This window comes from Bos indicus x Bos taurus, chromosome 16 (genome assembly GCF_003369695.1).
Source record: "Bos indicus x Bos taurus breed Angus x Brahman F1 hybrid chromosome 16, Bos_hybrid_MaternalHap_v2.0, whole genome shotgun sequence".
NCBI classification, from domain to species: Eukaryota; Metazoa; Chordata; class Mammalia; order Artiodactyla; family Bovidae; genus Bos; species Bos indicus x Bos taurus.
In genome coordinates, this window is record NC_040091.1 from 24552886 (window position 1) to 24575327 (window position 22442).

General features: G+C 43.3%; 1 protein-coding gene across 2 annotated transcripts in view; it reads right to left on the reverse strand.

Annotated features, from left to right (window-relative positions):
* DUSP10 (dual specificity phosphatase 10) overlaps positions 1–22442 on the reverse strand; it is a 41174-nt gene that overhangs the window by 17855 nt on the left and 877 nt on the right. For both annotated transcript variants that reach the window (XM_027564488.1, XM_027564489.1), the window contains exon 2: positions 20074–20927. In XM_027564488.1, coding sequence (XP_027420289.1) covers positions 20074–20884 — 811 coding nt within the window. In that variant the 5' untranslated portion in view covers positions 20885–20927. The remainder of the gene's footprint in view (positions 1–20073; positions 20928–22442) is intronic.

A 22442-nucleotide genomic window follows, 5' to 3' on the forward strand; every position in this document is an offset into this window, starting at 1 on the left:
GGGTCAAAGGGCTGTGGCTTAGGGAATTCAGGAAGTGGCAGGGGAAAGGATCAAGTGTCAACATCAAACCATGAGTTGTTTTACTGAACCAGTGTTTTCAGTTCACAAAAGGCATAGCAACAACTTCCTCAAGCCACTGAGCTGAATTCTATATTTGGCAAGAATACTAAGCAAGTCTGAGCATTAAGGATAAACTGCCAGAAAGAGCAGGCATGAGCTCTCTTGGCTCAAGGATTCACTGAGTCAGCTGTGCCCAGTGGTCCGAGCCCCACATGAGGGCTGAACTTGGAAAGATCAGCCTAGTGCCAGGTGAGGGGCCTTTGTGTGCCGAGAGATACATGAGTTTGCACCAGGTCAAAAGCTGGTGTGTCCCCATGTCATGGATCACCTTCTGGGATGAAAGGGAAGAAAAAATAAACCAGGAAGCCAGTACATCTCTGGCAGGGAGGACTGGGATCATATATTTTCAGTGTAGACTTGAGGTTCAGTGGAAGGTCAGCCAAGGTTGGTTCAGCCTGGGATGGGTGGAAAGGAGAGGTGACTTGAGAGGCACCCCACAGCTGGCACCCTCAGGTTGCCCAGCGCCCTCCCTTGAAGCCAGGCCTAACATTGCTCAGGGATCAGAAGTCCTGACAGCAGGGACTTGGAACACTGCCCCTCTCTCCATGCTGCATTCATACTGGGTGCTAGCTCTGTGACCCCTCTTGCTGCTTCTAGAAAACCAGGGGTTTGGATCGTCTGTAAGTTTCTCCCCAAAATTTCGGCATTCTATAATTTCAGCACAGTGTGGACAAACTGGACATCAATGAACAACCAAGAGAGACATTATCACGGGATTTGTGAACCCTAGATGACCTGCTTCCCACCTCAGGGCCTCTGCACGTGCTGTTCCCTCTTCCTGGAACTCCCTTCCCCTAGGTCCTCGTGTAGGTGATTCATACCTCAGATCAAACAGGATCCCATCATAAAGGTCTTCCTTTTATTTACAGCAACTCTCCCACAGATCTCTTTCACTACGCTGTGAAGTTTTAAAGTTTCATAGTCTTCACGGAGAAGACAATGGCACCCCACTCCAGTACTCTTGCCTGGAAAATCCCATGGACGGAGGAGCCTGGTAGGTTGCAGTCCATGGGGTCGCTGGGAGTCGGACACGACTGAGCAACTTCACTTTCACTTTTCACTTTCATGCACTGGAGAAGGAAATGGCAACCCACTCCAGTGTTCTTGCCTGGAGAATCACAGGGACGGGGGAGCCTGGTGGGCTGCCATCTATGGGGTTGCCCAGAGTCGGACACGACTGAAGCGACTTAGCAGCAGCAGCAGCAGTCTTCACTGATCGCTTATCTGAAATCACTTGTTAATTTCTTCCCTTGTTTTTGTTATTATTAAAGTGTGGATCCCAACAAAGCTGAGCTGTTGTGCATCTTAGAGGAAACACAACATCACTGCCCTGTGGCTCAGGCGGCCTCTGCACTTTCCAACAGCATGATCTCAGCAAAGTTCCTTAGCCTCCTTGGACCCAAGCTTCCTCATTTGCAAAACAGGGCTAATAATAGTTCCAGTAGGCAACAATAGAGTCACTTCAAGGATTTAATGAACTAATACTGGGAGTTATTCATAGAAATTGGAAGTATGCACTGTTTAGCACTGAGAGCCATACCTGATTTATTATAGTAGGTGCTCATTAAATGTTTCTAGAGTTTAAAGAAGACACACATTAGTTGTCATAGGAAATGTCACTGAGGGTGGAAGAATAACTTGTTTGAAGTCAGTAGACCTGAATTCCAATCCCATCTCTGTCAATTACTAGCTGGGTATCCTTATACTATAACTTCTATGAGTGTCAGTTACAGGTAAATAGCTATTCCTAACTTATATCTCAGACTTCCCAGGTGGCACAGTGATAAAGAATCTGACTGCAATGCAGGAGACATGAGTTTGATCCCTGGGTCAGGAAGATCCCTAGGAGAAGGAAATGGCAAACCACTTCAGTGTTCTTGCCTGAGAAATCCCATGGACAGAGAAGCCTGATGGGCTACAGCTCATGGGACCACAAAAAGTCAGACAGGACTTGGTGACTGAACAGCAACAAAACTTATAGCTTCCTTGTAAAGAATAGAAACATTGACTATGAATGACAGAATTTCTTGACATGTTGATTACAAACAATAAACAGTATGGTTACATATTTATTAAAAATGTTTCTAGATTATATGAGCTTTGGAATGAGAGGAGAAAGATCCAGTTCATTGTAAAGATGTACTATATGTTGCTCAGCATAAAGCTAGGAATTTAAAAGATTAAAATGTTTTTAAAAATATATAGTCTCTGAAGATAAATCAAATGAGAGAAAGAATGAGATGAAGGAAAAATTGAGGAAATTTAGCAAAAGGCCTGGGCAGAAGAAACGTTTTAAGACTCCTCAAATACCCTGTGATAAACCACATTGGAAAAGAACATGAAAAAGAAGGTGTGTCTGTCTAGATATGACTGACTCACTTTGCAATACAGCAGAAATCAACACAACATGGTAAATCAGCTATACTTGAATTAAAAAAAAAAAAAAACCTGAAATGATGCCATCCCATTGAGACTTGTATAGGACAGGTACAGGGCCAGCCAGGTGAATTTAGCGTAAGGACACAGAAATCCTATCCCTCTCCCAGACTGGGAAGGAGGGCTGGAAAGGCTCATGGGGAAGAAGTAGCCTGTAGGCGGGACAGACAGCCATGCCTGAGGATGACTGGGGTCAAAGACAAATCATTCCCAGTGGCCTTTAACATTTTCTCCTCTCTCCATGCCTCCTTCTCGCTGCTGCAGCTGCAGCTAAATTGCTTCAGTCGTGTCTGACTCCGTGCGACCCCAGAGATGGCAGCCCACCAGGCTCCCCCGTCCTTGGGATTCTCCAGGCAAGAACACTGGAGTGGGTTGCCATTTCCTTCTCCAATGCATGAAAGTGAAAAGTGAAAGTGAAGTCGCTCAGTCGTGTCCAACTCTTAGCGACCCTGTGGACTGCAGCCTACCAGGCTCCTCCATCCATAGGATTTTCCAGTCAAGAGTACTGGAGTGGGGTGCCATCGCCTTCTCCACGCGTCCTTCTTGGAGGTTCTATATAAGCAATGAATGAATAGAAACAGCCATGAACAAGTAGAAGCTTACTTAGGAGGGAGCACTCAGCTTGTGGGATGTCAGGGAACAGGGGGAGAGACCCCCACAGTCCATTTACACACTCATTTATTAAGTATGAACATGTGGGCTGCGGGCGACAGTACTGAAATCTAGTTGGGCCCCCTCCCAGCTAACTGGCTTGCCCAATGAGACAAGCTGAGTTAACAGACAGATGAGTCACACAGTGTGAATTTACCAGCCCCAGGGCCATTTCTTCTGCCTCCTGTTGAAGGGACAGAAGCTGGAAGTAAAATCAGCAATTCTCGGTTCCTCCCATCCCTCCCTCTCAACCTTGCACCTTTGAGCAAATTACTTAACTCAGCAGCCATTTTAAAATATAATCATCTCCTAAGAGCTTTTTCTTCAAACATAGGAGTTCCCTCTTCTTTAAAAAAGACTGTTCCAGCCCTGGTTCTCTCACAGGGGTCACATTACTGGTGTTCTTGAAAGACAGAAACAAAGGCCTCAGAGACACTGGTCTTCTGGAAGGTGAGGATCTCAGAGACACAGAGTGAGCAGAGAACGCCCAGTTTTCTGTGTCTTTTTGGTTGGTTCTCACAAACTCTTTCTAACCTTCCTAGAAACTGGTAGTTAGCTCCCACAGTTACTGAGAGTGGCAGTTACCTAACTCTCTGCAACCTCAAAGCCGAAGAGTTCTAAAGAGCAAGCCTGGCATAGTGGTAGTATGCAGAGTGCCCAGAGCTGGCCCAAGTAGGTAGAAATCAAGTCACTGTGGGCATTTCAAGAGACTTCTTTTCCAATTCTGGAAGAGTCTTTGTTTCATTCCTTGTTTTCACTGGTAAAGGAATCTCCCCTTGCAGTAACTACATAGCTTAAGTTTGTCTTTTCTTAGAAATGAGCCTTCTAGGGCAGCCCCAAGATGCCCTTGTAGGAGTCCACTTTCTAGGAGCTGGTGACCTAAGAGGGCCTTCAGGAAGAGAGCCAGGCCTCAGCGGTAACAGAAGGGTGACAGTTAGCAGGACCACAGGGAAGACAGAGTGTCTATTTTAAGAAGGAAGGCGAAACCAAACTGAAAAAGAAAACACGTGGAATGATGGTTTAAAAATCCAAACCAAAGCCCCCAAAGAAAAGATCTGAATGCAGCATTTAGGAGATGTCAATAGGACACATATGACAAAAGTGAGATTCAAAACATTGCTGCTGCTGCTGGGTCACTCAGTTGTGTCCAGCTCTTTTGCGATCCCCATGGACTATTTAGCCCACCAGGCTCCTCTGTCCATGGGATTCTCTAGGCAAGAATACTGGCAACCCATTTCCTTCTCCAGGGGATCTTCCCGACCCAGGCATCAAACCCGAGTCTCCTGTGTGGGCAGGTGGATTCTTTGCTACTGAGCCTGGGAAGCCCCAGACATTGCAAACTACTTAAAAACCAACCAACAAACAAAAATTACTACAAAACACACTTACCTATGTTATCACCCTACAACAGTTTCCGGTAAGGAACTTAATCCCAACACCAATATTTAAAAATCTCTGGTATCAAAGTGATAAAAATGTAATATATATGTCATCACCCTTTATGTGGTATTGTTGGACATGAAGAAGCAGAGGGACCCCAAGAGTTGCAGGCTGGAAGGTTCTGGGCATGGTGGTGTCAGAGGCTACCCTGTCTCAGGGCCAAGTCTCGTGGTCAACAGCAGTTGCCAGAAGACTGAGTCATTTCACAAGTCTAGAGCATAACTGGCCATTGTCACCTGAGATGTGGGGTTAGAGAAACAAGCAAGTTAAGCTACAGTACTCTGTTTTCCTGGACACTATACCCCTAAAACATACATCTCAATGGAAAGCAGTCTATTCTTATAAAACCACACTGTTAGGGGCAGCCTGTAACTGCCCCTAACAACACAGAATCAATACAGACTCCACAAGTTAAGGGCATGGAACCCAACAAGACTGTCCCTTACTTCTGACGCCAGCCACAAGCCCAGGGGTTCCTAGGCCACCCGCACTTTTGACCAATCAGCTTAAAATTCTTGGCTTCCCACACCACTCCCCACTCAGGTTGGATAATTCACTAAATGGCTCACAGAATGCAGGAAAGAGCTTGATGGTTTTATTACAAAGGATACATATCAGGACCAGCCAAGTGAAGAGATAGACAAAGCAAGAGCTGAGAGGGTCCTAAACAAGGACCTTCAGTGTCCCATGGACTCATCAGCCTTCCACTGTGTTCATGAATCAGAAAGCTGAATGCAGCTCTGGAGTTGAGTTTTCATTAGGGCTTCGCTACTAGGCCCCACTGAGTGAACCAGTCACGTGACTGAATTCAATCTCCAGCCTTCTACTTCTTCCTAAGTGGAGCTCAAACTACACAGAGAGTCCCTTCCCTATAATCACATTGCTTTACATCGGCTTTGCAGTAAGAATTTGACTTTCTGCTGTGTGACTTTGGCAATTTACCTAACCTCTCTGAGCCTCAGTTTCCTCGTCTAAAAAGTAGAGATAGTCTCTTTACCACAAATGTGATGGCTAGTGGAAATTTTGGCTGAAAGTACCAATATGTTGCTCTTAAGTCTGCACAAAAAAAAAAAAAAAAAAAGTAGAGATAATAATACTGTTATCACTACATAGAGATCAGCACTATTCCATAGAAGTATGATGCCAGTTACTATGTAGCAAATCTTTTTTCTCATAGCTGCAGTTTAAAAAAGGAAAAAGAAATTGGTAGAATTAACATTAGTTGTATATTTTACTTAGCTCAACATGTCCAAAATAGTATCATTCCAATGTGTAATCTAATGATTACAATGATCAATCTAATGAAAACAATGATCAACGCAATATCTTAAATGCTTTTTACGAAAAGTCTTTGAAATCCAGCATGTATCTTACACACACAGCACACCTCAGTTTGGACCCATCTCATTTCAAGTCCCATGTGGCTCATGGCTATCATATTGAGACATGGCTGCAGATAGAGATGACTATTGCTGTCTTCATTGAATGAGTTAATGCTGAGTGTCCATTTCACAAATGTTAACTAAAATATGTGTGTGCACATACACACACACAGTGACAAAGGACTACACCCTAAGGTGGTCTAAGCCCTGTGTTAGGCAACTCCCACACAACATCAAATATCCTCCATCTTCCCCGGAAAAGAATAACTTTAGTTTGGAGGAGAGAGGCTCTTGGGTGAATCATTTACAGTATGTCCTTTTATTCCCAAACTCCATCTCCCCAGCCCACATTTGCCCTTGGCAAAATCAAGTAGCCATGGACAATAGCTTTTGATGAGAAAAGAAGCCCTGAAAGCAGCCAGATGGGAAGTCTCAAGAAACTCTGAATAGCTGGGAGGTGGGGAGGAAGAAAATTACAGTGGTGGGGTGGTGCTGTGGCTCATGAAGTCACTGAGTAGCCCCTCTGCTCCCCCTCAGGCCGTCTTCCAGAGTCACCGCTTAGACCTCAGCAAGTGTACTTGCCAATCACCCCACTCTTCGGTCCCTAGAAAACGCTCTGCATTGTAAATGCAAAAGAATGTCATGAGTAGGAGATTGATTTCAAGGCAATTATTTAGGCAGCTTTGTAGCATCTGATTTCTCAGGACCCAAAACATAATCAAAGTTTTTGTTTGTTTTTTTTTTAAGATGTAGATATTAATAAGAAAAGGACTTCCTAGGTGGTACTAATGGAATTCACCTGCCTATGAAGGAGATGCAAGAGACACCGTTCGATCGCTGGGTCCAGAAGATCCCCTGGAGTAGGAAATGGCAACCCACTTCAGAATTCATGCCTAGAGAATCCTATGGGCAGAGAAATCTGGTGGGCTACAGTCCACGGGGCCACAAAGAGTTGGACACCACTGAGTGACTGAGGACATACAACACATTATTAAGAAAGCCCTGTCTTTGAATAGTGGTACCCCACATTCAGCTTCTCCCAACCTTTATAACAAAGCTGCCCATCACCCTGGCATTCATCCAATTCAGTCAGTTCTCACTGGAGTGGGATAGAAGTTCCAAGCCACCCTTAAGGTAGGAATGAAGAGATTCACCTAATAAGGGCAGACAAATGCATTTTTACATAATATGCAAGATTAATTATAATAAACTCAATCCAATTCACATACTTTATCAAGAAAGACAAGCTAATTATCTGTCAGAGAATTAGCTCCTATTTAAAGGGCATTTTACCTTAATTTGGCAAATGAACTAATGGGAATTGTCTTTCCATTCTGATGTATTCTTTTGACTGTTTAAGCATTCAAATGATTTCCAAGCTGCACTAAAACCCTAGGGTTTTAAAAAAATAGGAGAAAGAGGCAGGGGCACAAACACTTAATAGCTTCTCACAAAATCTAACTCTTTCTGTTGTTATTTACAAGGATATTCCTTTCAAAATGCCTTATCAATAGCATCAAACTGCGATTTGATTCAGTGACTCAGATTTCTGAAACAAGGAGCTGGTGTTGGTCCTGCCAGATCATTCACGTCCACAATATTTTCTGGTTTTTAATAGTATTGACTGGGTGCCTCTACACTCCCTTACTCTGCCCACCAATGCAGAAATTGGAAATTTACAGTACATGCCTTAGGGCACGTGTGTGGCACACACAGAATTTGTGCAAAGACCTCGTGATAAAAGATAAAGACTTCCCTACAAACTAGTAACTTTAACAGGCAGTTGGAGCTTATTTTTGAAGAGACACGCAGGAATGAAAAAATGAAGGAGGATTAAAGGGAAAAAAGAAACCCAAGGTGACTGGCCCGGAGCTTCCATTCCTCAATGGAAAAGTGGAGAAACTCCCAAACAAGGGGTTCCCTCCAGAGAGTTCTCTTATAATATCAAAAAGTTGGGACTAATCTTAACTTCATGAGTAGGCAAACGAATGAAGTAAAAAGTGATACGACCATAAAATAAGACACGTTATAACATTCAAAGAGAACCTGTGATGATTATACAGGAAGTAAAAGCATAGGCAATATAAAGTGAAAATGAATTTCAGTTTCTGTATGAAAAACTCTGCAAAATATGCACATATATGGGTAAGGAATGCAGAGAATATGTAAAAGTGAAACTAGGCCAGTCCGGGGGATTAGCGTGTCATCTAATTTTTCTTTCTAAAATTTTCTTAATAGTCCAGCAGTGGGTATATAATTGAGTCTTTGCTAAGACTTAATTTTATAAGATTTCCTTACAGAGAAATAGTATATAATTTTCCAGAGTAGCACTGATTCAGAAAAAAGTCCTGATGTAGTTACCTATCCACCCCACTAGAAAGGCTGGGTTTTTCCAAACCTTTAAACATAAAAAAAAATTGCCAAGCATCAAAGAGCCATTTCTACTTACATTCAGTGGTGATATCAATTCATTTGACTAAATTTATTACTTATATATCCCTTGGAGATAGATATATGATGATGAGCTTTTATTAAAGATATATGGTATTATAATTATATACATTTGTAATAAATGTTAGCAACTATGTGTCTGGCATTGTTCATATATATATATATATATATAATCTAATTTAACCTCAAAGAATCCCATGAGAAAATTGTCATTCCCCTCCCTAGTTTATGGAAAAGAAAACTGATGCACACCAAATTTATTTCACTCAACTTCATGCTGCTAATCAGTGGCAAAATTGAGATTCAAACTCAGCAGGCTGACTCTAGAATCTGTGCTGTTAACTTACTATTAATATATTCTCTCTGCTAGAAAAGATGCAAATTTCTAATAGGAAAGCTGAATACAAATGCAAATCAGCCAATCAATTCACTGAAAAGTCACTTAATCAGCTCCTTACAAAGGGGAAGGGAAGGAAAACAGGAAGCAACCTGGCCAAACACGTGAACCCACAGAATTTGCTTATTTAGTAACAACTCAAATGCAAACCAAAGCATTATACTCCCACTGGGGTTTAAAGGATTATTACTAAACTGAGAGTTAGGAAATATGGATTCTATGCCAGTGCTGCTACCAACTACTTACGTTCTCTTGGGTGAGTAATTAGTTTCCATATCTGTAAAATGGGACAGTGTAAAAAAATGTTCAATAATTCTGCCTGAATGAATACCACTTCAAGAACTTGGTTCCCAGGGGTCCACTCTGCTATCCTTCAAGGATGTTATTTATGCTTTTTCTGGGGTCTGTCCCTGTCACATTTTCAGGTTACCTGAGCTGTACTTATAAGCTTAAATTATAGAACGGAAGAAGAAAGATAAAGAAAGTAGAAGAGGAAAACAATAAATAGTAAATAGGTTGATAAGATTCTTATTCACTAATCTCAAGAGAATTGACTTCCCAGAGGTAATGATAACAACAAGAAAGTCTTTACACCCTTGAGGGGAGAAAATAACATAGGTAATATTATTATCCATATTAATAGAACAGATAATGAATATAAAACATAAATAATCAAATACTGTCAGGTCTTAGAGTCTTTGCGATATAGTCATATATACCTATCAAACATGCCTTCTTACTTACTATGTATAATTTCATACCTGTCTTCCTTCTTCCTTATCTACTCCCCACTCTAGAAAGTGAGTACATTCATATGGACAAAAGAAGGAAACTTCATCTTCAGATCCACAGGCTACTAGAAGAATGGACTCTAAACTTCTCTGTGTTGCGAATACACAGAGCAGAAGGTTCAGAACGCTGTGCCCAGCAGTCTCTACCAGGTACAGCTGAGTGACCTCGGACAAGTATCTGGACCTCTCTGAGTCTCAGTCACTCATATGTAGAATGCAGTGTTATCATGAGAAACAGCGTTCCCATGTCAGAGTCCACTAGATAGCAAACATTTCCTAAATGCTACAAATAATCATTGCAGTTTTCAAATATTTCTTTCATTGATTGGTGGCTGTAGTTAGAAACCTCTGCCATGACTAAAATTTGAAGTTTCCCAAAGCTGGGATATAATTCAGGATGAGGTCACTGAGCAGCCAGCTCCTCTCTGAGGACAGAGTCAGCCACTCTGAGCACTGGAATTTTCAGTTGAGGAAATACAAGAAAATGGTGGGGTGGGGCTGGGGGGCAGCAGATATTGTAACCAAGGACACTTCATAGATAAAGCACAGTTAAAGGGACCCTAAGGAATGAGATCTATAGCTCGCTTGCAAATAAACATGTGGCCAGCCTGGAAAGAACTGAGCCTTTGAGGTCCTTAGAGCTGGGTTTCAGTTCTCATTCTGAAACTCACTGGTTAATAATCGCGGCAGGGGAGGGTATTGAATCTCCTCCTCTGATTCTCCCTCTGTAAAACTAGGAATCTAAAACCTCTCTCAGGAAGCTGTGCTGGGAACTAACTAAGATGCTGATGTGATATCCCGATGCCCAGCACATAGAAAGCTTTCACTTTTTTTTTTCTCCCCGCAAACTATCTGGAAAATAATTTTCTAATTTCAGGGATGACAGGATGGTCAGTTATATGTGATTAAACAGTGTTCCACTGTCAGAGTAAAATATCACTCCATGAGAATCATCAGACCATTCTTATAGATCTTACCATAAAAAATATGTTTTTTAATAAGAAATACAAGGCCCAGGAAGATGTCCTGGATCCCTTCAAGGAAGCCCCTCTGAGAAGTCTGTCTTGTCTTATTATTTTAAGAGGGACACAGACATGTTGTCATAACTAATGACAGTAATTCACGGCCTTGGAAACTGGAACCCAGGACTCCAGTCGAGGAGCCTGACAATCTGGTTTCTGACTCGGACAGCACCCTCTGCCCTCACACCGGTCTCTTTCCTCTGCACCCCTGCCCCTCCTTCCTTTCCTCCCAATCTACTTTTTCTTCCCTGTCTGCCAGGAGCAACAGCTGGTGATATTTAGCCCAGTGGTAGCAAACCCCAGGGCCAGAGTACAAAGAATGTGGGATTATTTCTCCCATAGAATAAGCACCGAGTACTAAAGAACTGGACAGTAATGTTCTGCCTAAAGTGGTGACCACCACCTTAGCCAGGGACGCAAAGTAAGCTCACATGAGCTCACATCATAAGGGGAAAAGCTTACACTCCTCAAAGGGAGGATGGCCTGACAGTGCCCCCTGCATCGGGCAGCTCCGTCTATTTACTTAATTGAGAATTGGGCAACAGATGCCTGATGGGAGTCCACTGGGAAGTAGAAAGGCCAAACCACACCCTTTGTTGAAGAACTCTGAGAGAGTTTAGCTTGATTTCGATGTCCGTGAAATTCCAGTCTTGGGGAGGGGTGGTAAAAGAAAGATAAGTAGACTTCTATCACAAATAAAACATCATGACAATATGGATAATTTGATGAATCTGCAATCCTTTTCTTTATGTTAGTGATCTAGAGGCAGAGCATGGGATAGCAGACTTTATCTTATATGAAAATACCAGGCTGCACAGCTCATTTCTGTATCCAAAAGCATAGGCTCAAGCTTGTTTTCGCTTTAAGTTACATAAAATATGGGTCTTGTTGGGGTGGGGACTGGAAAAAAAAAATATATATATATATACACACACACATATATATATATACACACACATATATATAATGTATTTATAAATATACCTATATTTACATAAATATAGATATATTTCCCAACTTTAAGTAATAATAGATTATACAGATATAAGCTGAAAAAAAAAAAGATGCTGAGACTTTCCTCCTCACTTATGCATAAAAGCATCCAGAATCAAGGACTTCATAATTAGAAAGGATACTACATCAACATGAATATAAAATGTATATTGAAGTACTCTACAATAAAATTCAGACTGTGGTTCACACTCCCACTTTTTTCTTCCCTCCCATTTTTCTAATTAGTAAGGTTACAGTACATGGATCTGTAGCCACAGAAAATCTGTACAAGAGGGACCCACACAGTTTAGGGGAAATAGCACAGGCTTCAGAATGATAAATGCTTGTGTTTTTATTGAAGCCCTGTCCCTTAGAGTGGGCTTCCCTGATAACTCAGTTGGTCCCTTAGAGTAATTTTTAATTGTACTTGAAAACTCTTTTTTTCCTAAGCAGGCCAAAACCTTGTCTCTGAAATACCATTTACAATGTTTGTTTGCTTTGCATGCCCTCTTTTCATAGAGAGCTTGCAGGAAAAAATAAACGCAGGTCTTATTCCTATCAGCAACATGTCCCAAATTAGTGAGGTTCAAATGACACAGTTCCACTCCAATGCACAGAGGAAGCCTGTCAGCCCTGAGCTTCTTGAGACAGAGTATGTGCATTTCCTTTTTTGATAAAAAACCCCAAAATTTTTTTTTAAAAAAGTAAATTTTTGGATCAAGACTTTGGAAAGAAATTGTGTTGGCCCAAGGAGATGTGCTTAGAAAAGGCCAGACTCTATCTTGAAAGGGAAAAATAAAGGAGAAAAAAGCCAAAGGTCACACAAACATGGATTTCCTAGGAGAATGATATTTTCTCCAGATAAACTGTTCCCTAAACAAGATTTTGTTGCAGAAGAGAATGAAGAATCCACACAGGTACATGAGCTGCAAAGTGGAATGGATTTGGAATATTAGCCTGGTCCACATATGCTCTCATTTTAACATTCAAATTATCCTAGTTATGATGGCAGATGCCTTAGCCTAAAGACCAGTGCTGAGCCGTAGAAGGCATTCAATGATACCTGATGAACAATCACTTTGCTGTATAGCAGTAATTAATGCAACACTGTATTGTAAATCAACTATACTTCAATGAAAAAAAAAACAAAAAAGAAAAATTTAAAAAGTGAATGAATCTCCCATACCCACAAGGGTTTAACATCCATGGAAACCAACCAATCCATAAGTCCTTAGACATCTAGGTTCAGGGATGCATTTTGATAATTGTTTTCCAGCTCTTCCTGAAATCATTAAATTCCCTAGAAGATGGGATCAAATAATCATTAATATTGTTCCATATTTCTAAGACCCAGGTAAATATCAGGGCTATGAGCTTGCTGGTTTCAAAATATCTTAGACTTAAGTCCTTATACTTCCGGACTGAAATCCCAAAATTCAAGAACAAAGGTAAAAATACTCAAAATGATTGATCGTTGTTGCTGTTCATTCACTAAGTCATGTCCAAATCTGTGACCCCATGGACTGCAGCACACCAGGCTTCCCCATCCTTCACTATCTCCCTGAGTTTGCTCAAACTCATGTCCACTGAGTCAATGATGCCATCCAACCATCTCATCCTTGATTAAATATATTATTTTAGGGACTTCCCTGGCAGTCCAGTGGTTAATACTTTGCCTTCCAATGCAGGGTACCTGGGTTTGATTTCTGGTGGAGGAGCTAAGACCCCACAGACCTTGAGGCCAAAAAAATAAAACGTAGAAAATGAACTTATGGTTGCCAAGGGGAAGGGATAATTAAGGACTTTAGGAAGGTCATGTACACATTGCTGTATTTAAAATGAAAAATCAACAAGGACCTATTGTATAGCAGGTGGAACGCTGCTCAATGTTATGTGCCAGCCTGGATGGGAGGGGAGTTTGGGGGAGAATGGATACATATATATGTAAGGCTGAGTCCCTTCACTGTTCACCTGAAACTATCACAGCATTGTTAATTGGCTAAATTGGCTATACCCCAATACAGAATAAAAAATTTAAAGTTTGGTTGGGGGGGGGAACATAGTGAACTTAACAGGATGGATGGATTTAAAAAAAATTAGAAGCAATATTTAACAAATTCAACAAAGATTTTAAAACATACATCTTTAAAATTATGTATGCATTATTTTATATTTGCATGCAATATAGTAGATACTGTTATCATTAGATTATAGTACACACCTACACACACAGACACACACAATCAACCTATCGACCTGGAAAGACCTATTTTTGCACTAAGGCTCTGAAATTAATCATGCATGTGACCTTGGACGAGCAATAAACCTCTCTAGGCCCCAGTTCCGTAACTGCATAATAAGAAGACTGGACGAGATCGATGGTGTCCCAGTTCACTGTGTGTTTGAATCACCTGGGAGCTTTTAAAAGTCCTGATACTTCAGCTGGACCCCAGACCAATTTAATCAGAATCACTGGGGGTGGGAACAGAGCATCCTAGGCCTTAAGTTGCCTCAAATGATTTCAAGGTGCAGCCTGCAGTGAAGGTTCCTGGACTAGTGACCTCTAAGCCTCCTTCCTCCTCTATAACCTGGGAGTCTCAAGTTCAGAAGAGGTGAGATGACTTCTCCTGGCCTTCTCCTGGGATGAGAACTGCTGCCCATCTTGTGTCCTGTAGCTGTTTGAACCAAACTGCTTCAGAACTGCAAACCAACACATTCCTATGCCCAAACTAGCGCTCCCCAGGGATGCTGGGCCAGGCAGAGTCTGGTTGATGCTAACACTAGAAATAAAGGAAGCAGGCCCAGCTCCTGGTCAGAGGTTAATGCCAGCTCCTGAGAGCAGGAACACCACAAGGCTATGTCTAGAGAATGTTTCGGTTCTGTAATTTTGCCAGATCTCCCTTCCTCTACCCTGCTTTTTCTCATCTAAAAGGAGTTTCTTGAACTCGTCCTTCACAAGCCAGATGGTAAACTTAACTGATCTGAATGGGTGAGGACAGTGGTTCCTACTTAACATGCTCTCTAGGGCTGTGCTTAGAAAAGGGACACCCCTTCTTCCCATCCCGCTGCCCCCTCACCCAGTCTCATGGATGAGATTCTGAAAGGACGTGGGGGTAGTGGGGCAGAGCCCAGGGCCCTGATTTATTGACAGCTATCTATGTGCCAGACACTCTATTTACATTGTCTTTCATCCTTGATATTGGAATTATCCCTGTCTTACAGTGAAGAGAAACGGGCTTGGAGTGGTAACCTGAGTTGCCTAAGGACAACTTCAGTTGGTCAGTGGCAAAGTCCCGATTGGAGCTCAGGTGAAAGTGAGCTAAACTCTGCTGAACACACAGTGAACAGACTTTTCACTCACATTTTAATTAGGAAGCAGCACAGTACATCCAAAAGCTTAAGGAAGATACAGTCAACTCTGAACCAGCTCGGAGGAAGGTTCAAGACTCACTGAAAGAAATGAGCAGGCCTTTCCATGAATTCCCTCCTTTTCCCTGGCCTTCAATCTCATCAAAACGCAAAGCTTCAAGAACTTTTCAAAATGAAGCATACTCCCCACTCCTTCCACCTCCCCTTTTAAAGTCAGACTACAATCCTTATTCCAAAAATAAATCAGCCTGATGAGAGGCCAGAAAAAGCAAAGCTTAATAGTTTTATACTTTCATTATTTAGTTAAGGGACATTCGTTGAACAGATTTATCATCACATTTTTACAAATTCCCCACTGAATAAATAATTCTAGGATATGCCGAAATTACTCTGGCCTTCTGACCCAACATGTCTTTGTAATTACTTGGCACTCCAACTGTATGCTACTTAAATTAGGTAACAGTCATCAAGTTATTTTTAGGCCATAGCAACACACACACACACACACACACACACACACACGGCTGTACCTAACTTGTTATTTGCACTCCTTTGGAAGAGAGGCCAAAACTGCAGTTTTACTGACACCATCATTTCTGTTCAACCAACAGTAATACTACTGGGCTACATGGAGGGAGAGTTCACTCTGTATGAGGAACTGTTCTAGACACTTTGTACACATTAATTCATTTACTACCTAAACTACCACCAGGAGAGTGCTGCTACTACATCCTTTTTGTAAACAAGGGAAATAAGGAAGTAAGGGAAGTAGCCATTGGCCAAGGGCACATAGCTAGCAAGGCATGAGCCAAGACGCTCAGACAGGCTGGCCCCCTGCTCCTGCCTGAATCTCTCCGCCATTTGCTACACGGCTAATATTCAGTATGTCTGGATGTTAAACAGAAGCTCAGAATCACAACACTAAACATGTGAAAATAGATTATGCCTTTGTTTCACATATCTTAAAAAAAAAAATCCTAACATCCCTGACGGACAAGAGGAAGACTTTTGTTTCTCCCACAAAACAATGCAGAAGATAAAACATACTTCCTCGGGGTCTCCGATGTCTAAGCACAGCCCTTCACTTTGTCATCAGACTCAGTACTGTCTACAAGTGTTGACTTCAGAGCCTTTTGTGACTATGGGAAGATGTGCCATCTATGTGGCTCACTTCAGGAGTTTTGATGGAAAGTTTTCTAGCATAAAAAGTTACCTCTCTCTGTGATCAGATCTTTGCTACTGAATCAGCTTCCTGAAGTGGTACTCACTCATCCCCCGCCAGCCCTGCCCCCAGTAAATACTACTGACTCAGAGGCAGGCTTGTCAGTCACTCTTTGTTTTGTGACAGCACAGAGCAAGTCCAGGTATTGGACCTGATGGACTCCTGTGGAAGAGGATGCTATAGATGCCTCCCAGTCTGGGGGAGTGCGTGGGTGTTGGTGGGGTGGGAGGCGCTGCCCCATAGATTCAATAGTAGCCAGTTAGTCAAAGTGGAATTCCAAGCTTGAAAAAGTCAACAACAGGGACATGACACCAATATTTAGGAGTGAAAATGTTGTCTGTACTGTACTATAAAATATGCCCATACTTCTTAATTTGAAAGCATTAAGTTTAAACATGAAACATACTGAAATACAGTCAAACATTATCTATATTCTAATATATTTCAACAACCAATAAAGGAAGAGAAAGCAGAGAGGGAAAACATTAACAATTGTTTAATCTGGGTACTAGGTATATGGCGATCATGATACTCTTTTCTATGTTTCTCTGTATTTGAAAACTTTTATAATAAAAGTTTTAAAGACACAGATTGTCTTTAAAGAGGAGGTGATAATAGACTATCCATTCCTACATAGGTAAATGACAAATTACTTCCCTGAACCCAGCCTTGCTGAAAAGGGAACCTTACAAACATCATAGCAAAGATGGTAGCTCTCATTATGGAAAACCCAGAATCGTCTAGCCTCCTTATTCAGCTGGGTGAAAAATCACATTAAAAGTCAACTTTGTGTAAAACAGATTATAATTCTCTCAAAGCCTTTGCAAGTCTCTATACATGTACTTATTCGACTCATGGTTTGCCAGGTGGAGTAGAAGCACAGGTCTGATGCCATTTCTTCTTTGGAGGATGAGAATAAAAGATGAATTCAGACATAGGTCCCAGTGGGGAGGGGACTGTAAATTAGAACAGTCCCTTAATCCCAGGGTCTTCTGCGCCTCTGATCAGTTTCTTCCCAACCTGACACAGCATTACTAAAACAGTGTCTGAGCAGCCGCTCTACTTGACAGGCAGCACCAAAAATGGAGAGCATGGCACTGAAACAGGGGGGACATAAAACTTGGACAGGGAGGGCAGCAACCAGTGTTTACAAACAGAAACCAGAGACTCAGATGGGTCAGCCATAAATTAACCCGGGATTGTACTGAAATCTCTGAAAATAAACTCCCGAAGCCTTAGAAGCATCTACCCCAGATGCTAACCAACCCCCACCCCTAGCCCCACCACATCTTCCCTGCGAAAACCACTCCTTCCAAAATGGTACCGCTACTACTCTTGCTAAAATAAAATCTTACATCACCAAGGGTAGGGATTACTAAAATAAACCTCAGCAGAAAAGCCCGATCAGAATGGTCTGATAGACTCACTCAAGAACCTAGGAGAAGTTTGCTGGCCATGCCTTCTCAGAGGTACCCACCCCATTTTCACCTCAGTGGTGGTATGGTATTAACTTTTGGTTTACCCAGATGAAAGGGCAGCTAGAGGGGCATTCTAATATTGATCTCTTTCCCTTCTTTACCATCATGGCCCCAATTTTAGGCCATTCCCCTCCAAAGAGACCAAAATCACAATGACAAAAATAATAAAGTACATTACAGACCCTTCTGCTCCCAAACTACATATCTTCAACAAAATCCCCAGATAGTTGAAGAAAGAGCCCAAACTACAAATAATACAACCTCTACCACCAGTGCAACTTCCAGGTCGACCGCCGCTGCGTCTCACCAACCCGAAAATGATGAGCCCTGTGGGCGGTGGTGGCGGCAGGCGCCCAGCTGTGACATCAGCAGCATGTCTGGCCCCGCCCCACTGAGGCAACCTTACTGACACTGAGGAACAAGCCCAGGCTGCCTGGGCTCTCAGCTGCATCCACAGGAAATGGGGAGAGGAATCCCACTTTGATCAGCAACACCTAGGAGATTCATTTCCCAGCAACCCACAAGCCACTGCCATACACAATAATGCCCACTCCAAAATAGAGGGTAGACTCTACAGCTCCTCCTTAACACTCTCAATGTTTAAGTCCAGGGTCATCTTCATGTGGATTATTTGATGCCTGTTCTCAGATCATTTGGATGCAAAAGGCCTGCTTTCCCTCAACGGCATCTACTCTACATGAGCAAGAGACTACCCTGAAGATCATTCCATTGGTTCTCCACTTCTTGGCTCCCCAGTACAAACAACTGAGAAGTTTGTAGAGTGTATTTTCTCTTCTGAAAGAGATGAGACAAGCCAGGAGCACAGAGACAGAATGCTAGCTGGGTAAACCTACTGGGAGTCACTCAAAGTCAGCCAAACAAGAATACAAAACGACAAAATACAAGGATACACAGAGGAAATATGAGCATATCAGTAACCACAAGAAAACCCATCAAAAACAACATAAAATGCCTGGGTGCTGCTGGAACACTCTGGATGTAACTTCCATGATGTTCTCCTTCCCCTGAGAGCCCACCAGCCCTTCCTTAAGGGAAGCTGTACCTTTATGCTAGTTGAGCCCAATAAGAGTAGGCTCAAGGCCAGTGATGGTGGGCAGGGGAGATGCGGTCCAAGGAATTTAGAACTGGATTTCTAAGAACACTCCTCAACAAAAGGCAGAATGCACCACTGGGAAGACAAGAAGAATGGCAGAACTAGCCCACAAAGGAAAACCAACTACCTTGCTCATTCCAATGGCCTTTTGCAATTTAAATATGCAAGGTGTTCAAAGGAACCCAGCGATGCCTTTGGTCTACACAGTGCAAGAGACTGGCTGCCAATGTGGCCCAGACTGTGTGCCTTGACCCAACACTCAAGGAAAGAGAAGAAAGAAGAAGACTACCACCATCACCACCACCACCTGACAGAAAACACTGAAGATGAAGTGTGGTGTACAGTGTCCCAAAGGATGGCATCCAAGGGCAAAGAGACACATCTTGGAGGGACAGCGGATGCAGACTCCCTCTAGGTTAGGCAACGCTGTGCAGAAGGAGCCCAGAGACAGGTGGGCAATTAATTCCTCCTGCCAGGGCTCAGTGACACTGACATCTAGTTATTCACGCTCAGTGTCCTGGGGCAAGCGACCCACCATCCCATCTTGGAAGGAGCTATGATGTCAACGGTTGTCAGGTGACACCAGAAGAAACAGTGTGTTGGGAGTATTTCATAAAATGACTCCATCCCTTGGAGTTTTGGCAAAGGAATGGATGTTCGAGGTGAACTCTTGGAGGGGCCCTAAAATAAGGATCTCTGCCCTTTTTGAAGGTCACTTTCAGAGAGGTGAGAAAGAGGAAGAATTTCCCACAGAAAGAACTGGTACCTGGAGGTTTACTTGCAGTTCACCATGGTTGCGGTTTTCTCTGTTCCATCAGCTTTGGTTAAATCTGAGAGACAAGAACTTTCCAGCTAGTTTGAATGGAACAGAGTTACCAGCGCAAGCATGACTGCAGATGCCATCTGGTGTCATAGAGCCCCTTTTTAGAAAGATGAGAAAACCATCTCCGAGAGGGGGAAATGACTTGCACAATGCAAATGAGAAGGTGAATTAAAGACTAGAGCCCAAGTCTTCTGGCTTTCAGTTCAAGGTTGCTGGGTTTCTCTCCCAACCCCAAAATAATTAAGAGAGGGCATGGAAGGGAAGACAAGAAGAAGAAAGGCAATTCTGGTCTTTTGCAGCCAGCGGAAGGAGGATGCTGGTACTTCTCAGATAAAACCCAGGGTGACCCCAGGGCTGTGCTTGGGGAGAGGGTGGGGGCATTACCTTTCAACACCAGAGGTTCTTTGCCTTCTCTCTTCAGAGACTCGAGGACTATGTGGAGTGGCTGGGAGGGTACCACTCGGCTCGGCTCATTGGTATTCTCATCGTAAACTATAATTTCTTTGGAAAAGATCCTCTTGAAAGAGTCCTTGCCTTCCCTACAGGAAATCAAGTCTAAGACAGTGATCTTGCCCTGCTGCAGTCTCCGCCGGCTGATCTTATCGGCACAGTTAATGTGGACAGCTCCTTGGATGTGACTTTTGTTGTACTCCATGAAGGGCCGGCAGTCAATGATGACAGGGCCCTGGCTTGGCAGGTGACTCTTGCTGCATTTGGTCATCTTCTTGGCCAAGTCATTGGGGTAGATTATTTTGATGCTGGCTAGCTGTTTGGGGGTCCCTGCCATGGGGCTGCCCACCCCACCTGATGGACTTAGAGAGCCTGCATTCTCACTGTTGTTGACCATCTGGCTGGCAGGACAGGTGGTAGAGCTTCCGATGGCGGTGGTGGCGGTGCCAGCGGCAATGGCCTGGGTTGGGGCCTGATTGTCCTTGTCGTAGGTTGCCACAGTGCAGCAGCTGGCACTGCTGCACCCACAATTCAGGGAGCGGGCAGAGCCGCTGGATGAGGGCATATACGTCAGATTCGCAGCCTTTAGGGACACAACGGTGGTGGCGATGACAGGAGGGTGGCTGGTACTGCCAGGGGCGGCAGAGCCAAGGTAGCTAGAGTCTAAACAAAGGTTGAGATCCTGAGGTCGAACGGGCCTAGACAGTGCCACCACTACCCTGTCGTCTAAAGGAGACGGAGGCATGAGGAGGCTGAAAACTGGCAATTCAAGAAGAACTCAAGACAGTCTGTAAAGAAGGGGAGGGGGGGGAAAGAAAGAATAAAGTCATGTGACACAAAAAGCAGTCGAATCCAATCCCTAGGAAAGGACTTTGCATCCCTCTTAGCGAAGTCGTCCTAAGTGCCCAGTATCCTGTCACTCAAAGCTTGACTCTCACCACTATGGATTCAAAGAGGATGCACACCTGAGGACCACCCCCCGCCCAACGCCCTGTCCTGGCTGAGTCTAAGGTTAGATGTAAAGTCTATGCAAATGTTGATGAACAACCTTTCATGGACCCACATCCAAGTTCAGCCTTAGAAAAAGTACAAGCACAAAGGATCAGAAAAGCTCAAGATGGATGGGAAGGTTCTTAAGAGGCATCTCTTCTGGGCCTCATCTCCAGGGCAGAAGTATACTGCAATCATCTGAGAAGGACCCATACGTCCGCCCTTGCATACTTTCCATGTAATTCCTTCAGCCACTGCAAAGGCAAATGAATGACCAAGAGTGCTGGCAAGGCTCATGGGAATATACAGCAGCTAAATATACATCAGGGGCAGATGTCAACTTTCTGCATATCAGAATGAAAGTAGCCCTCTAAGTGAATCTCTTTAATTTTGAGCTATTCTTACTTTTCTTTCTCCCAAGTCCTTTGAAAAGCACAACAAAGTCATATTAAAACCTCCCATGTTTCCTATTACCCTCTTATTTATAAATTAATCTGCATGTCCTCTTTCATTACATACTGGTCCCCTAAAATGAAGCCTCAAGCTACAGAGGCAGGTCTGAAAACCCTGATCCTGACAGATCCATCCCTCAGATGGCTCCCTTGCCGCACCACCCACTCCACTCCTGCCTTTAAGAAAAGAATCACTTCAACTCTCCATTCTCCTCCTTTCCCTACAGGAACATCCTAGAGCTTCTCTCAGCGGAAGGTAGCCACTATGCATAATCTTTTGATCTCACACAGATGTGCCCTCTCTTCAAGAGGATGGATTCATAAAGAAGACTTCCCAGTGAGAAGTAAAGAGTTGCCCACAGGGGTCTATGTCCTGTCTCATTGAGAGGGTACCTGCAAAGGGACAGTTCCTTCCTCCCTATAGGCATAGACGTACTCCACTCCCGGGCCCTGCTGGCTCCTCTCCTACTAGACATACACACAGAGGAGAGGAGCTCATCTAAACCAACTTTAAGAGATGTCTGGAAAAATGTCATCCAACATCCCTCTACACAGGACTGTCACCATTCTCAGACACAGAGCCAAAATGTCACAGGCAGAATACACACACACACACACACATACACACACAGGGGCTCGCACCTATCACATCCACAGATCCCCACCGGACTCAGCTTTCCCTCACCACCTTTAGATGGGCAAGAAGAATCCAACCCCTGTTCTCCCTCCCTTTCTCCTTTCTTTCCTCCCTCCTCCTCCCCTTCCTCCCTTGCGTAGTATTTTTTGAAGAGCGAGTACTATTCCAGAAGCTGTAACTGTTTCCCAGCTGGACCCAGCAGTGAAAAGTCTTTGCTATTGTGT